The sequence below is a fragment of the Sipha flava genome, unplaced genomic scaffold, assembly GCF_003268045.1.
Source record: "Sipha flava isolate LNK unplaced genomic scaffold, YSA_version1 117_pilon_pilon, whole genome shotgun sequence".
Taxonomy (NCBI): domain Eukaryota; kingdom Metazoa; phylum Arthropoda; class Insecta; order Hemiptera; family Aphididae; genus Sipha; species Sipha flava.
Window position 1 is genome coordinate 2,337,312 of NW_020271741.1, and position 15,544 is coordinate 2,352,855.

At 28.3% G+C, this 15,544-nt stretch overlaps 1 protein-coding gene across 3 annotated transcripts in view; it reads right to left on the reverse strand.

Annotated features, from left to right (window-relative positions):
* LOC112693772 (protein goliath-like) overlaps positions 1–15,331 on the reverse strand; it is a 54,669-nt gene extending 39,338 nt beyond the window's left edge. For all 3 annotated transcript variants that reach the window (XM_025568979.1, XM_025568988.1, XM_025568969.1), the window contains exon 1: positions 14,248–15,331. In XM_025568979.1, coding sequence (XP_025424764.1) covers positions 14,248–14,701 — 454 coding nt within the window. In that variant the 5' untranslated portion in view covers positions 14,702–15,331. The remainder of the gene's footprint in view (positions 1–14,247) is intronic.
* Between the last annotated feature and the right edge of the window lie 213 nt (positions 15,332–15,544).

Genomic DNA, 15,544 nt, shown 5'->3' on the forward strand with positions numbered 1-15,544 from the left:
ATTGGCTCACCAATCTTCATATTGCACGGATTATGGCTGAAAATTAATCTATGCATGGTGTAGAAAGCATAATGCATATTTATATACATACTATCAAATAATAATATATAATCTTATGGAGTCACTCATAAATAAATAGTGTACTCTTAAGAGCCAAATGGTTTATAAACAATAATGATAGTGTATTGCGAATCATGATGAATGGTGAAAACAATTTAATTATAATAACAATAAACATAACAAATTAAAATTAATAGCGATCATACTTTAATGATATTATTTTTTACTATAGAAGTAGGTATATGTTTATAATTTTCAATAATTTGATAATTTATTCTAGAGAATAAATTACATCATACACAATGTTCGTATTAATCTTTGTAGTTACATGGTTAATTAGATACTAGTTAGGTACTAGATACTAGTTCTATAATTGACTTTTAAAATTAAAACTAAAATACAAATCATATAAAAATTTTCTTTATTTTTATTAAAATCGATAGGAATGTGTAAAATTCAAATAATCCATTGTATGGTGATTATTTAAATTAAATAATTTGATAAATAGGCATTGGTATGAAATACATATTTACCCTAAAAATAACAAAACTTAGTACATACAATTATTTTACCTAACATATTAATAACACTAATAATTCTCAAATATTGGAAAATAAATTGATAGCATATGCAGTTTGAAAAAAAAATTACAATAACAATAATTAATGAGATGATTCAATGCGATATTTAAATTATATTTATTTTCTCAGAGAAAGAAAAAAAACAACAGAAACGTATACGTTATCAAAAGCATAATCAAGAAATAATTTATAATCCAGTAGTATCAGTTTTATGGTTGATAAAAAGCCAAATTTCTTTAAATTTAACTATTTATTTCATCAAATAACTTATGTTTAATTGTTATTATAAAATAATTGTAGAAATTATTTTTAGATCAATGATTATTTTTTAAAACAATTTTCGTTTTGTTTTCAATCTATAGTGTGTGTGTGTGTGTGTATTATTTTGTTGATATTTTACTATGTGTATTATATAGTTGAAATGTATACTCCATATAGATAGTTTGAATAAATATTGTTTTATGTATTGTGTAAGACAAAAGAAAACGCGACAAGAATAATATTAGACAATTCGTTCGATAATAACGTTTAAAAAAATAGTATAACATGGTATGAATAACAATTATAACTTTAGATTAGGAAGAAATTCTAAAACATTAACCTTTAGCAATAATATCACACGAAGTTATAACATGATATTTTATCTTAATCAACCGCTCATTAAAAAAATATTTTTCTCCGCCTTTCCTTTGTATTATTGTTAGCCCTTTTAGTCCATCATTTTCACGTGTCTCGATTTTCAACATCACATTTGCACCATTCATTTAAATAGTACACTGAGGTCTTAAGATAAATAAAATGTGTGGTAGGAATGTGATTGATTCTAAAGACTATTATTATTATTCATATTTATACAAATAATTTAGTATCAAACGTCTTTGATGTATTCTGTTGATATACAATTTCACTAAGATGTGTGTACCAACTAAATAGTGTTTAGATTCAAATGCATGACAATAATGCAACCAACAACAATAGAGAAATACAGATTTCTATATATACTGCTGTAACCAGTTCTAAGCACTGTTAAGGTCTTTCTAAAAACAATAAATAATTTTGATAATTTCAATCATAGGACAAGGTGTCGAACATGGTTACATATTAATGCATCATGGTATGCGGAAACCGGATAGATAAAATCACCACCTTCAATCTCTTAAGCGATATAAAATATACTTATAGCAGTAAAAAGTACACAAATTACATATATGTGTGTGAGAGTGTGGGGGTACATTAAATTTCCGAAAGATATTTCAAAAAAATGTACACAAATATTATGCAGACATGCAGTTGTATAGATAAAACACATAATAAAATGTTTATTATGTAAAACAAATGAATTACGATTAGTCACCATGTTTTTTCGTTTTCATGTTTATAAACATTTTAATATATTACACTAATAACACTGTATATATATTTAAATAATAAAACAAAAAAAAAATAATAAAATAACCCTTTTGAAACAATAAATAAGAAATAAATATTAAGTTTAATTACAAAAGGAAAGTTGAATTTTTGAAAACACTAACAGCAACTTGGATGAAGTTTTTTTAAATTTAATACTAACATAAGGTTTGTTGTCTACAAATTGTAGGTTAGTAAAATGTTGACATTTGGTTTGAAAAAATCAAAATCAATGAAAACATTCCCATTTTAAAGAACAATAAAAGTATGATTATAATGTTACAAAAGCAATAATACGTAGTTTACAGAAGACTATCATTCACGCAACATAAAAATTTTTCTTCATCATTATATTTTATAATGCCTGAATTACAAAGATGGGAAAATTATCATTGTATTGTATCACTTTTCTACGAAGAATTTGAATGTATTACACGAACACGCAAAATCGTCAAGATTATGTGCTACGACAACAGATTTTCAATTATTGATCAATTATAAAAATGAATAGATCTATTTATAAAAATAATCATTATTTCAAGGGAATATTATATGTTCAAAATAATAAAAATTAAATTAATCTTTTAAAATAAAATAATATTATTATCATAAAAAAACTATTTTACAATGTATAATGTTCTCATTATTGACTTTATGCTCAAATGTAAGATCGTATCAGTTTTAATAATTTTTTAAATTTTGCGTGAAGCGAAAAATGCATTTTTTTAATATGATAACAATGATATTGTTGTAGTTACTACGCCAATAATTTTTCTATCATAAGATGGACATTTAAAAACACATAACTTTAAGTTGACACTTTTAAAATTTTGAAAAAGAATAATATAGTAAAAGAACGAATATAATATTTGATAATCAAAATAATCCAAACTTAAACATAATTACATTTTCTTATTTTGACGAATAAATACTCCACAGAACACTTTAATATATATATACACATACACACGAGTATAACCCGACATATAACATGATAATCACTAGATAAATATTTATTTTATTTATTTAAGTATTTAACACCCCGGAGGGGTAATGAGTATAGTTTTTAAATTAACAAAAAGTATACAAACAATTTTGAATGATATATTAATACATGTTTTAAAGAAAAATATAAGTGAATATAATATAAAAGTCAAGTAAATTATTTAATATTCATTATTAGATTTTTTAAATTAAGTTGACAATCAATAAAGAAATCGAAGTTAGTTACATTATTACATGATTCTAAAAGGCGGTATTCCGGAATATTTTTGATAATATTTGTCGAGTTATGAGGTACTAAAAAAGGATGATTGTTTCTAGAATTGAAGGTTGGAATTTTAAAATTTATTTTACTAGGAATTCTGGTGAGGAAAGTTTACCATTTATTAACTTATAGACAATGTTTACATCGTTAAATAATATTCTAGAAGCTAATTGTTCTAAGCCTAATTCTAAAGCTATTGTATCTAGAGAAACATCCACTCGATTTAGTTTGTATGACATTATCCTCAAAAAACAACGTTGGATTCTATCAAGTTTATCAATAAGATTGATTTGTTTAGGATTCCAAATGACTGATGCATATTCTAATATTGATTAGACGAGTGAACAGTATAGTACTTTTAGACAGTTAGAGTTTTTAAATTCGTCATAATTTCGGTTTATAAAATTATAAGCCCTTAGATCTTTACTATAAATGAAATCAGTATGAGCATTAAATGTCAGATCAGAAGATAGCAGAACACCTAAGTCACGTACTTTAGATGTATTTTATACTTCAAGGTTATTTATTTCATATGTGGCTAAAGATTAATTTTTTTGACGATTGAATGAAATATAATTACATTTTGAGGGTTTAACTGAAAGTCCGTTTAAATTACACCATTTCAAAAATGAATCTAGATCCTGTTGTAACTGGTTTTAATCGACATTAGAATTGACTGATAGATACATTTTCAGGTCATCGGCGAATAGTAGATATTTACAAAATTTAAAGGAAGAACCTACATCGTTTATAAATATAATGAATAAAAGAGAGGATAGGTGACCACCTTGAGGTACACCAGATGTTACAGCAGTATTTGAGGATAAATGACCATTTATATTAACACAAAATGATCTATTAGATAAATATGATGAGAACCATAATAGTAGAGGGTAATTTATACCAAGTTTTTTTAGTTTCAACATCAATATGTTATGATCAACCGAATCAAAAGCCTTTTTTAGATCAGGGTAAATTGCGTCAACACGGCCACTTGATTTAACAATGTCTATTAAAAAAGAATAGTAAGTTATTAAATTAGTTTCCGTTGATTTCGATTTTTGAAAACTATGTTGCTCATCAGCTTAAGTATATTTAGAAGGTTCATATAATTTTGGTTCTATAAGTTTTTCTAGAATTTTAGGTAAAGTACTTAGTTTTGATATAGAACGATAATTATCTATGTCTAATTTATTACCGAATTTCGATAAAGGTGTTATGAAACTAGATTTCCATTTACTAGGGAAGACTCCAGTGTTCAGAGATTAGGTGAATAAATAGTGGATAGGAGTAGTAAGAGAATATCGACACATATGTAAAAATAGGGGTGGTATTAGGTCTGGACCTGGAATAAGGTCAAGTCCTATATTTGAATACTTCGGAAATATACAAATACTTCGGCAATCGATAAAGTATAATTAGAAAAATCTACTATTTCGTTCGAATTTAGAAAAATATTACTATCGACAACTTTTGGTACGTTCAAGATAGATGAAAAGAATTCGGCAAATAGATTAGCAGAATTTTTTGGGTTATCAGAGTACTTATTTTCTAAACGCATTACTGTAGGTAAATTGTTATCTTTTTTAAACTTTTTGATAAATTTCCAAAAAAAACGTGGGTTTGAGGATAAATATTCTTGGGTACGTGATAAATATATAGAATAGCATTTTCTTGTTAATATTTTGCATTTTATTTTAATTGCAGAAAATGTATGATAATCAATTGAATCGCATGATTTTTTTAAAAGTTTTATGGGCTATTTTTTTTTTTGAAGAACAATTGTTTTAATTCATGACTGAAACAATGAGGGAATTTAGGTTGGGTGGTTAATTTTTTAGGTACAAAATTTTTAATAGCGTCAAAAATTATCTTATTAAATGTATTACAGGCTGTTTCAGTATTATTATGTTTGTAAAGGAGATTCCAATCTATAATATTTAAGGTATAATTAATTGTTGGGTAGTTTCCTTTTTTAAAGTTATAGTGATAATTATTCAATGTATTATATATAATATTGTTTTTATTAGATTCAAATCATACTTTTAATGAAGGGTGGTAAATATCAACTGGAACTAAGTGATCATTTATGATAGGAGAGACAAAAGTGTTTTTTTTTTATATTAGAGATGATTAAATCAAATAGTGATCTAGACTTGAAATATGTGTTATATTAATTAAATACATTAAAAATATATATTATATATAGAGAAGATAGAATAAGGAAGAAATATGTGAAAGATAGTATATGTATTAGCGTCGATAGTGAACAAGATGAGAGAAAATAAAATGAGATGGTTTGGATATATGATGAGGCGAAAGGAAACAAAAGCAGTAAGAGGAAGATCAAAAATAGTTGGTTGAATATAATTGAGAATGATATGAGGGCTATAGGTGTGTGCGAAGGGATATCGAAAATCAAAACGAGTGGAGGTTTAGGACAAGGGTCATCGACCACAAATAGTTGGGAGAAAGGCGAAGGAGGAGAAGAAGAAAGTTATGAAGAAAAAAAAAATTTTAATCTTATTGAATAGTGGTTAGCGGAAATAATGTTATATTTTTATAATTTTTCATTGGTGTTTAATATAAATGTTAAGGTCTTCGCATTTTTTCTTTTGTTTTTCTCAATTATTCAGAAAATTACATCCTAAAAGTACTAACCAAAACTAAATTTTCTACTTTAAACTTTTTATGTGGTGATGAAAAATTAATTTATCCCTCTCTTCTTTCTGGATCTCAAAATCGATCATATTAACTAATATTTATTACAAAACACATTGTATATTTTCACCAAAGTTAATTAAAAATTTAAATGCTTATATAAAATAAAAACTAATAGATCCAAATTGTCTCTGATTCGTATTATACAAAGTATAAAAGTAAGTGTGCTTAAATTGCATTATTAACGAGAGTCTTGGATCCATGTCATATTTTCTCAATCATTTATGCCCTCATTTACCTATCCATTAAAATATTTATATTTTCATTATTACATGTATGTAATACGGGCAAGGATAAGGTTATCAATGGTATAGATAAAAATCCTAAAAAATAGACTTTGCTTAGTATATTTTACTGAATTAATACTTTAAATTAAAAATTAAAATTAAAACACAGCTCAGATTGGTATATAATTCTATTTGTTCCTATTTTATTAGATAAAATTAAATGGCTGTTAAAATTTGAAAGATGAGTAACATAAATGCGTTGTATTTATTCCAAGAGAAAGTTGTTAATTACGTCACAATAATATACAATTCTCAAATTGTATAATTTTTTAAATTAAAGTTTAGTGTTATAATCTTAAATCTAGTATTTGTTCAGAGTTACTAAATTTTCAATAAGATTATAGGAGTAAATAATATAAAAATAATTAACAACTAAACATTTTTATGTTTTAAGAGGTCACCACGTTGTCTCCGTTTGACAAACGTACAATATAACAAATTTTCGATCAGTAGTTCAAATGTAGTGATATTAGCTTTAATATTAGAGTAAATTGCCTTATAATCAAACCTTAAGAGAAGAATATTATCTGTGTTTTTTTGGTTGGTTTTTTGCGGTATTTTATTTTTTAAGCGAGTTATGTGTACGAAAATATTAAAATTAAAAAAAAAAAAAAATCATAACTCACATAAAAATAAAAATATCGGAAAAACTGAGCAACAAAACAGATAATGTTTTTCCTTAAAGTATTATTATAGGCCAGTTTACTCCAATATTAAAAGTAACTCATTTAAACTACTTAACGCGAATTTATTATGTTATAACATATCATGCAGCTGTGACGTTCTCTTAAATATTAAATATATCCTATATATACATATAGTACATATAAATAAATAAATAAATATATATATGTATATATTAAGGTCAACCTTCAATATGATTTTTCACGGTATAATATAATTAATAGCTACCTATACTAAGTAGACATTTACACAATTAGGAAATACTAATGCAATAACAATGGATACTTTTAAGGGTATTGAATATAGATAAATCACATTCGAAACACTTTTTAAAATTATTTTACCAATATTAGCGGTTATGTTCAGAGTTTAATAAATGGTTAAATTTAGTTGTTCTAATTAAGATCAACACTATAACTACAATACACGATTTTAAGTAAACTTTGGTATTATAAAACGGAAATATTCAATGTTCTCATAAAATAAATAAACATTTATTAAGTACCTTTTATTTCAATTGTTATTTAAATATAAGAAAATAATCCAGACAATAGCGTATAGTAATCGGATAACGGCTGAAATGGCATTAAGTATTTGATTTTATTGTAAACATTAAATGCATCAAAGTTCATCAACAATTAAAGATAAGAAAGATGAAATAAAAGATAGTTATTTTTCGCGAATATGTGCTTATTATAATTTTAAGGTTACGGCCTTACACTTCCTGCAGAGATGTGTAAAATGTTTGCGGTCGACCTCGTTTTATGGTTTTTATTTCGTTAGTACAATTTAAATTATTTTAGCCCGCGCTTTATTTCGATTAATACAAAATGATAAACAACAAAAATAGATCGCTTGGCACTATATATGAAACCTTGGCAATGGGAAGTAGCCAAAAGTTTTGAAAAATATAGTTCGCTTGATATCCGATTAGTGTTATAAACACGAAAGTATGTTCGATCTTTGATAATTGTATAAAATACCTAAATTATAATTTGTAAAAGATACAAAAATTAAATACGGATTAAATTATCACTTAAATTGGAAAATCAAAATTTGATACACTTAAGTATAGTTTTAAACCATTTAAATTTTTTTATGGATTTGTTAATTTTTAAAATATGAAGTTCTTCCCAATAAAATGTATTGCTTTTTAAATTTTTTATTGCCTTTACTGATCATTTTTGGATAATGAATTATAAAGGTACATTTATTTCAATATTTACGTTAAAATGTATGCTATTATTATGAGTCTTAATTTTTGTTTCCTGGTTATAATTTTTATTAGACTTGAAAATAATAAAATGAGTATATAATTATAGTTTACTAACTATAAAAGTCGTTTATTAAAAACAAACTGTACTTACAATCTTATTTCTAAACATTTAAATCTAAAGCTACTATAATTTTAATATATCTACCATCTAGTGTGCGGTATCAATATTAAAATATTAGTAAGGAGTCCATCAAGTTTTACTTTCACAAACTTTTTGTATTTAGAAATAATAGTTACCAAATATACCTCGATTATAGATGATCTAGTTTCAATACTTAACGGCATTAGAAATGTGATATCATTCATCAATATAGTATAATTATTTCTCAACTTTTATTTCAAAAAATTAATTACGTTTGATGGAAAAATTTAATTTTTTATTTTGTAATTTATAGCAAGAAAATATTGCCTCAATACATATGTTTCTCGAAAAATATTCATTTACTTGTAAGTAAATATTTTGTTACCGATTTGTATACAAAAACCTATAAAGAATGAATTGTTTTGTAATTTGTAAATGCGTATTTTTCGATATCAACCTTGTAAGAATCACATTTCTACCAGGAAAAAGTATTAGCCATATACCTACCTAGTATATAATGTTTATTTTTACAACTAATAAAATTTCTAGGCATATATTCCGATTTGTAAACGATTTGTTACATAATATTAACACTAAAATGTAAGGTAGTTTAAGGACAATCAATATCATATAGCACATGAAAATAATATAATACATTTTTAATAAAATGATTTTTCACTTTTTATCTTTAATAACTAAATATTAATTAACAACTTCTCATAATTACCTATTTTTAAATACAACAACAAAGTATAATAAATATAACATGAATAATTAGGTTAAGGCTAAACAAGAATCCAACAAATTTAATAAAACACAATGTACCAACGTCAAACACATAAACATAAAAAGAATCATTTTAGAAAAACGAAGTTATACTTTTGACTATTTTAAAATTTATTTATTTAATAGAAGTATTATACTATGTAAATGATTATACGATTTACTGTAGTTTTTTGGACTGGGATAAAAATTCGTTTCCCAGACAACCTTTTGCGCACCTGAAATCTAATACTAGTCAGGAACACTTATTCGAAAAACTACTATTAAAATCTAACTCTCTTGGTGTTAACGACTTGCACTAATAACTTGATAATATATAGTTGTTATAAATAAATATATAAATAAATATTTACAATATAATTGTATATAGTTCAGAGCTTCAGGTTCATAATAAACATTTAGTTACACTATTTAGGCCCCTCTAGGAGAACGAAAACAATTTAAGACCAAATTAAAAACGTTTTTGTCGAAATACTCTATTCTGTGACTTCTCATTCAATTTTTATACTGAACATCTAAAAATAATATTGTTGAAAAATAGTACTTACATATAAAGTATATAGTTGGTATTAATTTTTATAATAATTTCATTTTTTAATTCTTTATAATAAAATCATTTGATATTTAAAAAATATAATATAAAAATATATAAAAATATTGATTCATTATTATAATTTTAGCCAGTAGTTTATCGTAGAAACTAATGTTATAATGGTATTCATAGTGTACCAATAGTATTAATACTGTAGATTATTAAAATACACCAGTTTACATGATGTCGATGTGTTAGGTGGCTACTGGCTACGTCCAACAGCGAGTAAATTGCCATGTCCGGTTTGTAATTTATATAAACTATAAAAACTTTAATGTTACTTCAAGTTTTCTTAAATAATAAGTAAAAATTATAATTAATGAACAGTTTAGAGGAATAAAAAAAAAAAAAAACAATGTGCACATTACTCAGACTAAACTTACTTAAATACATTACTTAAACCAAATTTTATAAGTTTATGGTCTAGGACAGAGGTGGCTAACCTTTTTCTTTACTGTGCCAAATAAAAAATAAAAATTGAGAATGTGCCATAAAAAATGAATACATATTATTTACTTTACAATAATATAATAAAATATTTATTTCTTTACATAAATTTAAAATTTAGATTATTTTTATACTATTTTTATGACAATTGGGACAAAATTGATTTTTTTTTTTTTTTAATGAGAATATTGAGATTGTTTCATATCCATTATCTCTTCGTAGTTTATTATGAGTGAACGTGGCCAAAAAAATTAATATATAAAAACTATCTTTACACATTTGAAAAATAATGGAAAAGAGAATAAAATAATATGAAAATGTGAACAATACTACAAAAATGCAGAGGACGCATACATACTGTCAGAAATTAAGTTATCAGACAACAAACATCTTATACTCATTTACTTGATGCAGGTAAAATCGAATGTTCAAAGATGGTAAATAATATTAAAACGATAGAAGTAAACAATTATGATATGGGAAACAATGCTTTTATTGCTTCAGCGTCAGAATCAGTCTTAGTTGCAGCATCAGAACAATTACTAAACATATCGGTTTTAAAAAGAACTATTTGCATGCAAATAAATTAAGCCTGCAGGCTTAAGAACAGGGAAACTGGATTACCTCCAAAATCCTAAATCTTGATCTGATTTACAAATTTGTGAACTCTACCAACTGACTTCCAACAGAAAACCATTTTTATTGCATGACAGTGGACCAGGAGATAGACGTATATTAATATTTTCATAGAACTTAGATCTCATGACAAATTGTGAATGTTGGTTTGCTGATGGAACGTTTTCCACTAGTTATAATGTATTTACACAAATATACATAATTCATGGAGTGCAATACAATTTCATTATTTGCGTTACTACTGGATAAAAATGAAAACAATTATAATCGCTTATTTAAAACTCTTAAAAACCTAAAATATGGACTTCGACCAAACACAGAAACCAGAGGACGTTTTTCATTTTCCCAAGTAGTATGGAGACATGTGCAAAGTTGTGGACTTCAAGCAAAGTACTCAGAAGTTCAGAATTTTCTTTACATGTTCATATGATATCGTAATATTACGAATTGTTATTGTATTGTAACATATTCTCATATCGGAATAACAATTGGAAAATTCCACTGCGATGGTAATAATCTAATTTAATAATACGTTACATAATTATTTAACATTATTTATGTTATTTTGACACAAATGTTGTATAGTATAATACTGATGACTGATGATTTACTTAAAATTGGATTTTATAATTTTAGAAATATTTAAAAATTATATGTTATTTTATCTGACGCTATAGTGTGCCATTCAATAACGTAAAATGGGCCACAAAAGAGCATGCGTGCCTCAGGTAGGCCACCCCTGGTCTAGAAGATACTTCGTTTAGTGGAACTAAATTAATGTTTTTTGAATACTAAATATAATTGACTTAGTTTATAAATTTAAATAGGCTCCCTAAAATTAAAATACAGAATTGATACGAAAAATATGTAAATTTAATCATATTATAAGACAAGCATTGAAATTCAGTGATCTAGTTAAGTTAGTGATACGAAGAAAATCAATACCAATATTTTCTACATTCAGATAACAACCATTAATAATCTTGTTAATAATTACACCAGTAAGAATGCGAAATAGAAAACATATTATAATTAAAATATATAGATTAAAAGTTTAACGTAATAATAATAACTTGGCACATAAAAATACAGCTAAATACAAAGTAGATACCTTATTGAGTATACTTTATAGAAGAGGTTCAATAGTTATAATAAGTTGCTAAGTTATTGTTATGAGTAATTTATGTTTTATTTTTAATCTGCCAAATCTATTAATACGGTTTTATTCAATCACTACATTTCTGAAAAAGACTTCAAAACTCGGGGTAATCATGCAACATAATTATATACTCATACACGATGAAGTCATTTCATAGAATAAAACTACATGAGTCACTGGCAAATTCATAAAAAAAACCACAGTCAACAATCATATAAAAATCAACTCTCATTGCTCTTTACACTTCATTCTCATAACAACATAAATACAATTATGATTTTTTACTGATTAAAATGTGTATAATTCCTAATAAAATCTTTAGAAAAATGAGTTAATTTGCACAAGATTCGATTACGATTTACAAAACATTAGTAACTTGTATTTTAACAGATTGTAGTCCCACAGTCTTATCTTGAAATATAAAGTGTACATCGATCAGTAATAAAACATTTCATAGAATGAATATGGTCAAATAACAGTCGAGTAACAATCTTATCGAAATACAGATATCGAATCGCATAAAAACATAGCGTCATGTGTACATAATACCATTGATTATAAATATTTAAGTCTTTATAATAAAAGATAATACCATTATAAATTCAAGAGCATTACTAAGAGCGAATAGATTACAAAACGATCGTTTGATATGTAAATAAAAAATACACACCTGAATTGAATGAAACAAGTGAATTGAACAAGTGTATAAAATATATTGAAAGTTCTACATGATGAGAAGATTCATGTCACGTCACATAGCGCATTCATGATTAGCAATTTAATAATCTATATGCACTAAAACTCCATGTGTGTATAAATAATTAACATGACATATCGAGTATATAATAATGCTAATATATATAAAAACATTTTTAGAGTATGAAAAAGCATACTTCAAGGTTAAAGAATTTCTTGTGCAAAATAATGTTTTAGAAATATACTGCAATACTGAGGTTTAATTTGAAAATTTTATAAAAAATGTAATAATATATAAATAAATGCAAAAATGTTTTTAACCTACGTCAGTCTCTTTTCTTTTCAAGACAAAACGTGCAAAGCAATATTGATAAGAGCATAAAACTGATAAGAAAATCAATTATTTTTTGATTATAAATGAGATTTAAAAAATAAAACTTTACTGATATCCATGAACCTTATATACTACGAATTAAGATGGATCTTAATTCGTGCCTAATACCAATACACAAACCTTTTGTACACGTATAACGGTTATAGATAAAGGGCGCTTTTCATGTGTGACTTTCATGTGTGATTATCGTAATATCGTAGTGCATATATCATTGCTCCAATACGGATACATGTTTAAACATGTAAGTGATCGGTCGAGTGTAATAATAGGTACTATTTTTGGTACTTACATGCAGTTAGTTTTTAATATTATTATATAAAATATTTTATTTATACTGTGCAATTATGTGTTACAATTAGACTTTTAAAATATAAATATCAATATATACTAGTAGTATATCACCATAGTATTTAAATATGATTGAATATTTTTTTATAGAATAGAATTAATTTAAATACATAATCATTCCTTTAATAAAAGAAATATTTACGAGAAAATTTATCGTATAATATTTTTATGAACTGTTACTTTTATTTGTTTTTTAGTATTTAATACATTTTTATGAAATATCATATATTTCCAAAAAAATAATATTTATGCACATAACAGATTATTTTGATGAAATTATAAAGCATAAGAACATCTTATTTTATGATTTTAACATACAATGAATAATTAGCTAGTATGTAGAAACGGAGGTATACAAACAATCTACGTATTATGCAAGATATTTTTGATATTACGAAAAACAGAGATGTTAATTATTTTTTTTTATATTTTTGTTTATACTCTTTCTAATACCCATATTTGTTATCAACTGGAGGTTGCTATGTGTACGATACGATAGGGTCGAGTAGATCGTGAAGGGTGACATTGTTCGCCGACCAAAAAAAAGTGAAAAGAGTAGGGTGCCGGTGTGGACTACAAGAGTGCCCTTGAAGGTTCCTCGGGAAAACCGAATCCCCGGTGAGTAAATAGGTACCAGGAATGTTGCACCTGAAATCGGGTTTCGAACACGGTACATTCGTCGGTCGTCGTCGTGAGGTTACATGGGGAATATTAAGGGGAAGTGGGGAGGGGGGAGGAGGGTGTACACAACAACTGCAATATTATACGAACACGGTATACGTATTTATAGATTGATGGATTCGTGAGCGATCATCGTGCGTACTCACTGGGGTCGGAGGGCAGCAGCTTCATTTTGTCGAGGTCGATCGCTTCGCGGTCGTTATACACGATCACGGCCGAGGCGCCGGCCTGGCGCGCGTTGTCTACCTTCCTCTGGAAGCTGCACTTGCCCCGGCGCACCAACGCTATCCACGGGCCGGGCACCGTGGGCTCGTGTTCACCGTGCACTGGTGCCTCGCAACCATTCCGGTCGCCGTCCGTGCCGATCACGTGTAACAGCACCCCGGACGCGGTGCCCACGTGAAACTCGCCGAACTTGCCGATCTCCGACTTCTCCGACTGCACCACGGAGCCGGTGGACACGTCATAGCTGGTCACGTTCAGATACGCCGTGGTGTACGAGTCGACAGCCTCGTCTATGGTGGCCGCGACAGCGGACCACGGGTTCGACGACGCGATGACGCCGAGCAACGTCCAGACGGCCAGGGTGGTCACGTGCATGGTGAACCACCGGGCGACAGTGTCCGCCGTTGTACCCGGTGGGGGAGGAGTACCGATTCGGGGTCGTTGTCGCTTGCGAGAGGAACGTTTGCGGCGATGTGTGATCTCGGATTTTACTCCCAACGGTAGCGAGCAATCTACAACTGTCGTGACGTCCGAACAATGTACGACCGCGGTGCGGGGCAAAAAACACTTAGGGGACGGGGAAGAAAAAAAAATATAAATAAAATATCCGTACGGTCGACCGGAACTACTACATCGCCGCGGATACGCGGCGGTAATATCGAGTGGTCGTCGCTTGACCGATCGATCGAACCGGCGAGAGAATGTAACACGAACAGTTTCCACACAGCGGACCGACAAATCTTCTGCACTACGTAACTGCGAGCATTCCGCGACCTCGTAAAAGCTGGTCGGCGGTGCCACGGTTAGGTCTACACGTCTGCAGGCTAGCGGCAAAGCGATTAGATCGCGGTGGACGGACACAAGAGGTATGCGGAATACGAACACACGACTGACTGGCCGGACTACGTGACGACGATAAGCGAAAAATCGTAAAACGTTCGTTCTTCCACCTTCGGACACTGAACACGAACAGACGATCCGCACAACGTGTGTCTCGCACACTACTGACGTTCAGTTATCGGCTGGGCCCCTCTATACGCGCTGATACAACGCGGACGTAGTGACGCCACGGAGACCCCGTTATTGCAGCGCATGGCGGCGGCGGTGGCGGCGGTGGCGGCGGTGGCGACCTATACAGTAATAAAGTTCACAATAACAATAACAAACCAATGTCGCCAACCGGAGCAGCGTCAAAATACCGCGCACGCTACGTGACCG